This window comes from Tursiops truncatus, chromosome 7 (assembly GCF_011762595.2).
Source record: "Tursiops truncatus isolate mTurTru1 chromosome 7, mTurTru1.mat.Y, whole genome shotgun sequence".
NCBI lineage: Eukaryota > Metazoa > Chordata > Mammalia > Artiodactyla > Delphinidae > Tursiops > Tursiops truncatus.
The window spans coordinates 44,066,026-44,075,192 of record NC_047040.1 but is presented as its reverse complement, the minus strand read 5'-3'; the positions used below and the strand labels follow the sequence as shown (position 1 = coordinate 44,075,192).

At 34.8% G+C, this 9,167-nt stretch overlaps 1 protein-coding gene across 1 annotated transcript; it reads right to left on the bottom strand.

Annotated features, from left to right (window-relative positions):
* Positions 1-3,734: 3,734 nt before the first annotated feature.
* On the bottom strand, positions 3,735-8,909 carry MSTN (myostatin). The gene is made up of 3 exons (XM_004323907.3): positions 8,528-8,909; positions 6,311-6,684; positions 3,735-4,255 (listed from the first exon to the last, which is right to left on the bottom strand). Exons 1-3 carry the CDS (start codon positions 8,898-8,900, stop codon positions 3,875-3,877), a joined length of 1,128 nt encoding a protein of 375 aa, XP_004323955.1. The 5' UTR covers positions 8,901-8,909; the 3' UTR covers positions 3,735-3,874.
* Between the last annotated feature and the right edge of the window lie 258 nt (positions 8,910-9,167).

Below are 9,167 nucleotides of genomic sequence, written 5' to 3'. Positions count from 1 at the left end.
TTCACTCTTTCATTAGGACTTGTTGAAGAATTGGTGTAACCAGAGCAATGAATCATTGTGTTGAACTGCTCTGAATTCAAATTCAGACCAGCCACTGAGGTACCTCCTATTGTCTCAGAGTTCTCTTCTGTAAACTGGGGACAGTAATGTCTCCTACATTGAGTGTGTCAGGAAAGTTCCTAGCACAAATCTGGTGCTCAGTAAATATTATCATCTCATACCCTCCTAATTCTGACATCCAGACATCAGAAGCCCTGATGATTTATGATTTTGGTTTTGACACATAAGAAGAATGTGAGTTCATAATTTGAAGTGCTTTTTATTCAGTTGTCTAGTTTAATCTATCACAGACTTGCCAGTTGATGATTGGATGATCTTTAAGAAACATAGAGGGTTTCCCGGGTGGCGCAGTGGCTGAGAGTCCGCCTGCCGATGCGGGGGACACGGGTTCCTGCCCTGGTCCGGGAGGATCCCACGTGCCGCGGAGCGGCTGGGCCCGTGAGCCATGGCCGCTGGGCCTGCGCGTCCAGAGCCTGTGCTCCGCAACGGGAGAGGCTGCAGCGGTGAGAGGCCCATGTACTGTAAAAAAAAAAAAAAAAAAGAAACATAGAATGTTTTGGTAATTAGCAAGTGCTTTAGCCATGTTAAGACATCCAGGCTGATTTGATACTTATTTTCCTTTTCAAACATTCAATTGGTTAAGGATTAAAACTAATTAATTGGGAAGCAGGCCCTTATAAGTATACTTTATTACTTCATAATTTTTATCTTAAGAAGGAAAATAAACTAGATTCTATGAATGAGCTCTAAAAAGACCCTGAGCTCCCTGAAATTATATGCAAAATTGTGAGTTTTCTTTTTCCTGGTGAGAGTGTCCCACAAGACCCAAAAGGGTCATTGACATTCTTAAATGAGTATATGGTGGTTTAAAGTGAAATAGATTTGTTTTCGTTTGGGGTATAGAATAATTGAGTTCTAATCTAGCTACTGTCAATGTCAAAATATTGCCTTTTTATTTTAAGAAAATAAAGTTTTCTACAGAAGTGCGAAAACCAACTTGAATACAAAAGGAACCATAGAGTCTGAAAGGGTTTTTTGTTTGTTTTTATTTTTTACTGTGTTTTTTTTAACTAACATAGGTTTGTGGGAAGTATGAGAAGTATTACAAAACATTCAGAATATTAAAACTGATACTACATTGAACTTTACATAATGTTTTCTGAAAATTTCAGGGATTAGTGTCACATATCACAAGTGAATATTCTTGGGGTGCTGAAAATGAAAGTGACATGCCCATAGGCAGAAAAGCAGAGCGCCTTTGCCATTCTTAGGACCTAGGCAAAATAGAAAAAGAAATGCCTAGGTCTTGTCACAAAACAAATTGGTCCTGATGCTTTCTTTCATGGTCATATGGGTTTTGAAGTGGGCCACCAAATGGAGAGGTTAGTGATGTGATCCTGGGGCTCCATGGTAAGGGTGAATATAAAGGTTGGAGAGTCCTGAAACTGGGTCCTTGGAAACGGAGGGTGTAGGGATCAAGGTCCCCAGTTATTTGTGCTCCAGAGCCTAAGGTGTGTTAATGGGCCTGCTGATCCAGACTTTGAGGTCATGTATATTCATGGCCCTGGAAGAAGTATGTTCTGATATGTGCAACTGAAAAGTGGCCTTACCCCGTCACCGCAGCTGGCTCCTCCCCGCACAGGGGCAACTCCCTTACAGCTCCAGCCTTGTCAGTGTTAAATATGTCAGTATCAGAATTAGAAAAAGTACTGCACTTCGTTTGTATGAGTGTAAATTGCTGTAATATATTTCATGGTTATAATAATAAATTATTTATTTAAGAACCATAACACTAAACAAAATTTTAATCGCCTCCCCCATTAGACACAGTCACTGCTTTAGAGCTAAGCTATTAAATTGGCCAGGGATGGATTCTAGGCACTTTATAATTATTTTTCAATTCAGTTTGAAAATTTGTGCCCCCAAAACTCAGATAAATGTGCCAGTATCATTAAGTGCTAGGAAAAAAATGCAGTTTCCCTGTGTCCCTGTGGCTTCAGTAGAACTTGTAACTCTAGGACCATATACCCTTGCCAACTGCAATGCATTTGGAAATTGAACCTATGAAAACATATAAATAGTTTTCAGGTCAAGATAAAGAGAAATGAAACAGATGTAACTAGCCCTTGCTTTTGTATGTTTAAAGCAACTTGACCAGAACCAATTTAACAGGAATTTCACTCATGAGAAACTAGAGTAGCAGACCTAAAATTTCTAAACCAAACTTTTGTGCTAAATCATTAAACTTTTACAATAAAGTGAAAACCAAAAATCCAGAATTAATCATTATAACATAAAACTGTTGTGTCTTTCAAAAAACATGAAAACACTTTAATATAATTTATATTGTTTCTACACATTAGATGTAGGAAATAATTTTACTTAGTCATAAGTATAATGTATTTGATTAACAAAATCCTAATTTACAAAATAGAAGTAAATATATGTAGAAATATATTCATTATCAAATTATAAAATAAAATTAACAATTCTTAAGATATCATCAGTTTATTTTTCTGATTTCAGATAATAGAGTTAAATCATTTTGGTATGCTTAATAATATTTATAAGTATTAAAATAATGGAACGTTGAGATTTGAATACAATGATAGTAAACCACTGAAATTTCACATTCACATTATACAGCCATCATGAATCCGTAAGTGAATGTTAATAATGTAAAAAAATATAAAATGATTGTAATATAACCATCTAACCATTAGCATATGGAGTTTTAAGACCACATTTAATCAGCTAATTTTCTCCGAAATATAAGCATTTGCTTTTCTGTCATACATGAAATGTCTCTGTGCCTTAATACTTAATTTGAAATGTGCTTACTGTAAAAATATACCAAAGTAAATAAAAAAGGAGACATTTATTTACAAAACAATATTGTATACATATTATATAAATGCAATTGTTTCAAAGTCTTTTTATACAATATTGATAGAATCAGTCATTTCCATTATTTCATCATAAAAACTGCAGTGTTGCAAAGGCAGGCTATAATTTTGAAATTTTGATAAAAATGAATACTTTTTGGCTGCCTTGTAAATGCAGTTTCTCCAAGTATGCTACAGAATTGAATCCAGACCTCTAGAAAAATGATTTTTCTTTCATTAAAGAAAATCCATTCCCCATTTGGAGGAGTATGAAAATGCACCTGAAGAAAGGAGAAACATTACGTTACTGAATGTATTTTATTTGATAAACCTGATAACATCAGCCATTCAGCCTATTGTATTAGCACCATTGGCATGAATTGTTAATGTACTGTATCAATCGGAATAAGAATGGGAACTTGCACATGGTGTACCATCCCTATTTTTGTGGAATCTTATCTTACCAAGTATGCTATCATACAATATAAATTCAAGTGTTTAAGGATGATTCAAATAATGGTATATAACAATCCTGCATTTTACCAATACTACATATAGATTTTTCTGTAAATATTAAATGAAACTGTAAAGAAATAGACTTTAAAGCATACTCCTTTAATTCACCAGAACACAAGGAGAATTGCTTTCATTTACCTGCATATATTGTGATATATATGAACATAAATGGAATTTGATCTCCAAGTTAAAAAACTCAGGAAATCATAAAACTTTTTATTGTATGATTTGTTTTGATGGTTAAATGCCAACCGTTGCATATATTCTCTCTTTTAGTTCATATACTGTAGCTTGTGCGTAAGTGACTGTAGCATGCTCTAGGCTTACAGCCTGTGGTACATAATTTCACAGTTTCAAAATTGTTGAGGGGAAGACCTTCCACTTTTTAGGAAGTTATGAAACAAGTATAAATCTCATGAGCACCCACAGCGATCTACTACCATGGCTGGAATTTTCCCATATATTATTTGTTCTTTGCCATTAAAATATAGCATATTAATTGGAGACATCTTTGTGGGAGTACAACAGGGGCCTGCTGAACCTCTGGGGTTTGCTTGGTGCACAAGATGGGTATGAGGATATTTTTGTAAAAATACAAATTCACACTCTCCAGAGCAGTAATTGGCCTTATATCTTTTAGGTGCAATAATCCAATCCCATCCAAAAGCTTCAAAATCCACAGTTAGAGGGTAACGACAGCATCGAGATTCTGTGGAGTGCTCATCACAGTCGAGTCCAAAATCTCTCCTGGATCTTTTTGGTGTGTCTGTTACCTTGACTTCTAAAAAGGGATTCTGTATGAAAAGGAAAGAAGAGTTAGTAATAGATCCTGAAACACCTTCCTACCTCAAGCAGTCGTTGTTGAAGAAAGAAACTAATCATTTTGCTTCTGCCACATTGGTTTTTATGTTTTAATGTTGCCACAGCATTAAGGAATTTTAGTTTATACTAGGCTTGATACTTCCCTTATGGCTCAAAAGACTATAGCAGCAATACAGATTCCCCTGTGGTCAAATCTTTGTCTTGCTTATTCTTGTTTTCCCCAGTTTGAGTATCTGAATGCCTGGCACATAATAGATGCTCTGAAAATATTGATGGCAAGAAAGGGAGAGATGGAGCAGAAGCGAGAGGGAGGAGGGAAGAAAGGAGGAAGGGGAAAAGCTAGCTTCTCTCTTCCTGCTTGTTGGTTAAATATGGTGGCTAAATATGTCTGATGACTCCTGGAGGGATAGGTATACTCATCCATCCTCCATTCACTAGATCTTATTCAGGGATCCTTGGATATTAACACCAAACCAAAATAGTTACCACCCAGCACTGTACAGATTGTAATGGGAAAAAGGAAGGTAGGGTGATGAAGGTAGTGGTAGGTATATTGGGTTGGAACAACCAACTCCAAGAGAGGGAGGGACAGATTCAGAAGAAGATACGATAATATTTCCTTTATTCTTTCACTGAAAAATGTTGCTGTTCAGATATTTAAACAATAATTTGCTAATCCTTCCCCCACCCCAATCTTTTCATGCATTTGAGACATTTTTCCTTTTATATGGAAAAGTCTGAGGAATACATCTTATTAACCATCTGTTTAATAATAAATAAAACCTCTGTCACATCACCAACTTTGATCATTAAAATGCTGTCTATAAAAAAGAACACATTCCTAAATAATTAATAGTAGTTTTTATCCTGTATCAAAATCAAAATAGACCTGGTAATTATTGGTATTTAAGATTATAAAAAATAATAACATCATTTTGGGAGTCAGTAACATTTTATGTAGCATATTTAAAGAAAAATAGATCACTTGGAAAATTGTATAATCTCTTAAAGAATATGTTTTCATTTAAAGTAGATATGACTTACTAATTATATATTCTTTACAAACAAGACCATTTAAAAACTGAAAAGCTAACACATTGCTTACAAGTATAATCTTTTGTTGTAAATTATATCAATAAATGGAAGTAAAAGATATGGTCACATTAAATAAGTTTTTGAAAACAGAAGTAAACACAAGCATAGATAAGCCAGAAGAGTGAGTAACTCTAAATTTATACTAGGTTTTAAATGGTTTTTATTAATTTTTATAATATATAAGGCATTGTCTTCTGTTTGACCTGATATTAAATTAGTTGGCATTACCTAAGTAAACTCTTGCAGAAGAATAGTAAGACAGTTCAGAAATAAGCTTGTTGGTACAGGTTAACTACCCCGAAATTTTAAATTTTATTAGGGGTAATTCACAGAGTAATCCACATATACATCAGTGCATTAACAACCTAGAAAATAAGGAACATTTATCTTGAGGGATCTTAAATATACTATATGTAATAGCATATAAGTCTAAACATATTGTATTTAGTTAGTTGCTATAATTAAAAGCATTTTATTTCAATTATAATTTTTAGAGTTTATTTTTTCCACTTTATTAAGCCAAAAAAAAATGTTAACACCTTTGGCACTCTTCTAGGGAAAAAAATGTTTTTTTGGGTATGTCCTAGAATCCACTATGAAGACTTCATGTTTTTATTTATATAATCATATAGCACATCAATGAAAAGCACTTTATATTTCATTCCCAATTCAAAATAATTCCTTAAGAAGTTAAGGACTATGGTGTAACTTTTTTCTTTAAGTCCTCATGCAAACTAAAAGTATCAAGAGAGTGTTTCATAGGATATGAAATTGGACACCTACTTTTATTGGGTACAGGGCTACCATCGGGGTAAGATACCTTTGTCCGGCTTATGAGCATAGGAAATTGGTAGTTGTTTTCCACTACTATTCATTCACATTATGAATAAAAACATAAGGTTTTTAGAATGTTATTTTCAGTAATCACTTACCAGCCCATCTTCTCCTGGTCCTGGGAAGGTTACAGCAAGATCATGCCCATTCTCATCTAAAGCTTTGATTTCAATGCCTAAGTTGGATTCAGGTTGTTTGAGCCAATTTTGCAACACTGTCTTCACATCAATGCTCTGCCAAATACCAGTGCCTGGGTTCATGTCAAGTTTCAGAGATCGGATTCCAGTATACCTTGTACCGTCTTTCATGGGTTTGATGAGTCTCAGGATTTGCACAAACACTGTTGTAGGAGTCTTGACTGGCCTCAGATATATCCACAGTTGGGCCTTTACTACTTTATTGTATTGTATTTTAGAGCTAAATTTAAAGAAGCAACATTTGGGTTTTCCTTCCACTTGCATTAGAAGATCAGCTATAAATGAATAAGAAAAAAAAGAGTTACTGAAATCATTTTTCATGACAGATGCATGAAGTCCTCCATATTAATCAATGAGCATGTTTATTGGAATAATGTGTGCACATTTAGTCTTTTAAAATGAAAAAAAATCTGTAGAATTTCATTCATAACTCAGAAAACTATCAAATAAAATAATTACTATAGCTTTTCAGATTTTCTTAGATGTATGTTTTTTCAGCTGTTTAGGAGGAACCTACTTCCTCTCCAGAGAACTGTGGACTAAGGAAAATTCTATTAAGGAATGAAAAGTGGATGAAATTTTAAGATGATGATGATTAGAGAGAACAAGAGAAACTGTGGAGGAACATCCACTTAGAATTCTTTGGGAATCTGAGTAGTTACACTTACTGAGCAGCTGTACCAATCAGTCTGGAAGAAGGAACCCTTCCCCCAGGCCTGAATTACCTGGGGACAAGACACTGAGCAACTGAGCCTCAGGAATTAGTAGAAAATATAGTACATCTGTTATGTTTGGGTGCTGGGATAGCCTTTTAAAGGAACAAAACTAGCAGGTAAGTAGCACCAAAATCTAAATGTTGCATTCAGGCTATCTCAAAACTTAGAAAACACTGTCTTTAGGGCCAGGCTGTCATTGTAAGCAGAAGCACTTAGAAATTTCTTTCCTTTTGGTTTTCCAAGATTGTTTATAAATAAGGCAGATCTACTCCAGGATTATCTGATAGCACAGTCTTAAAGGAAAATTATTCGTTGCATTATAACCTAATTACTTAATAAGAAAAACAGTATTTTGAAACTGTTTTGAGTCCAGTTTAAAGTGGGTAAACCACTCTATAAAGCAAGATCACAGACATATGGCACAAAACTCTTTCTTGTCATGCCTTCTCTGTTAAGGTGCCTGTCCCACTTTCCTTGAGTATAGTTTTGAACTGCCTGCAACAGGAATGGTATGACGTATATTATCTTCCAGAAGCAATGTAGATACTACAGGTAATAGTCCTCCCTCCTATGAAGAGTAAAATAATACTTTAGGAAGTTATTAAGCATGTGCCTGCCTGGAAATATGCAGATCGGGTACTTTCAACAATAGTACCATGGTCAAGGTATAAGTGGGACTTTGTGAGCCATAGCCTACTCAATTAAAATGTTTATTTCTTAGCATTTTCTGATAATTAGCTCATGATTATTATTATGCTATGTTTACTTCATCATTGCTCTTAGTAATACATTAAATTTATAAAAAATATTTTTTCATATTTTCCAGTGTTGTAATAGCTTTCAAAATTAGATAACTCTAATTTGTGAAGAACATAAAGACACTGTGAGAAATAGTTTTGAATAACAGAAGTCATTCTAGGTGTTCAGCAAATGCCCACATAGGCTTCAACATCTACAAATTTCTTTCCAGTTCTCTTTATTATGAAAAAACCTGTTATTATAAATGCATATTTCAGACAACCAAATGCAGTTATGAAATTTCATGTAGTTAAAAAATTTCAAGTTTTTCACGTTGCTTGTAGTATCTCCCAATCCTTACCTTGGTGTATTAAGCTGTGAAAGCATAAGCATGTTATAGTTGTCACATTAAACTGTATAACATTAATGCTATGCAAGCATTTTATTTTTAGCCTTTTAGCTCTCTAAGGAAACAAATTATGCAGCAGCTTTCAGTCTCATTAGTATATTTCTCATGAAATCTCGAAAAAAAAGAAACTCTTTTCCCTCCTACTTACATACAAGCCAACAGCTTGTTAAAAGAGCCTGAAAATAGATCGGTTTCTCATAAACACTAGAACAACAGTCAGCAGAACTGTTGCTCTACACTAATAGGACTACTCACACTCTGTGGGCATGGTAATGACCGTTTCCGTCGTAGCGTGGTAATCATCATCTTCCAAGGAGCCGTCACTGCTGTCATCTCTCTGGACATCGTACTGATCAATCAGTTCCCGGAGTGGAGGAGCTTTGGGCAAAAGTTGTCTTATAGCATCTTTGCTGATGTTAGGAGCTGTTTCCAGGCGAAGTTTACTGAGGATTTGGATTTTTATGGCTTCTAGTCTTGAGGATTTAGTGTTTTGTCTCCACATACATGCATTACACAGCCCCTCTTTTTCCACATTTTCCTTTTGCTCGCTGTTCTCATTCAGATCCACTGGACCAGCAACAATCAGCATAAATAGGTAAATACAAACATAGATTTGCAGTTTTTGCATGATTTTAAAATCAATACAATCTTTTTCCTTGTTCTTATTTCTTCCTTTTACTTTTCTTTTGCTTTTGAGTAATGCCAAGCAAAATGTTAATGCCTGCACAGTCTGAGAGACAACTTGCCACACCAGTGAATCTTTTATACTGTATTCCAAGTGGCTTTTTATATTCCAACTTTGATGAGACAAGTGTCGTCAGGATCTATGATTGGCTCTTGCTCCACAATGAATCTCGCTGTCAGAGGTTAAAACCCTGTCTGTCACAAGTCACCA

Bases quoted from the DNA above. Each gene is read 5' to 3' on its own strand.
- MSTN (XM_004323907.3), bottom strand. From the start codon at position 8,900: ATGCAAAAACTGCAAATCTATGTTTGTATTTACCTATTTATGCTGATT. The intron at 6,685-8,527 runs GTGAGTAGTCCT...ATTCATTTATAG, and splicing joins CATTACCATGCCCACAGAGT to CTGATCTTCTAATGCAAGTG. The intron at 4,256-6,310 runs GTAAGTGATTAC...CTTTTCATACAG, and splicing joins GACCAGGAGAAGATGGGCTG to AATCCCTTTTTAGAAGTCAA.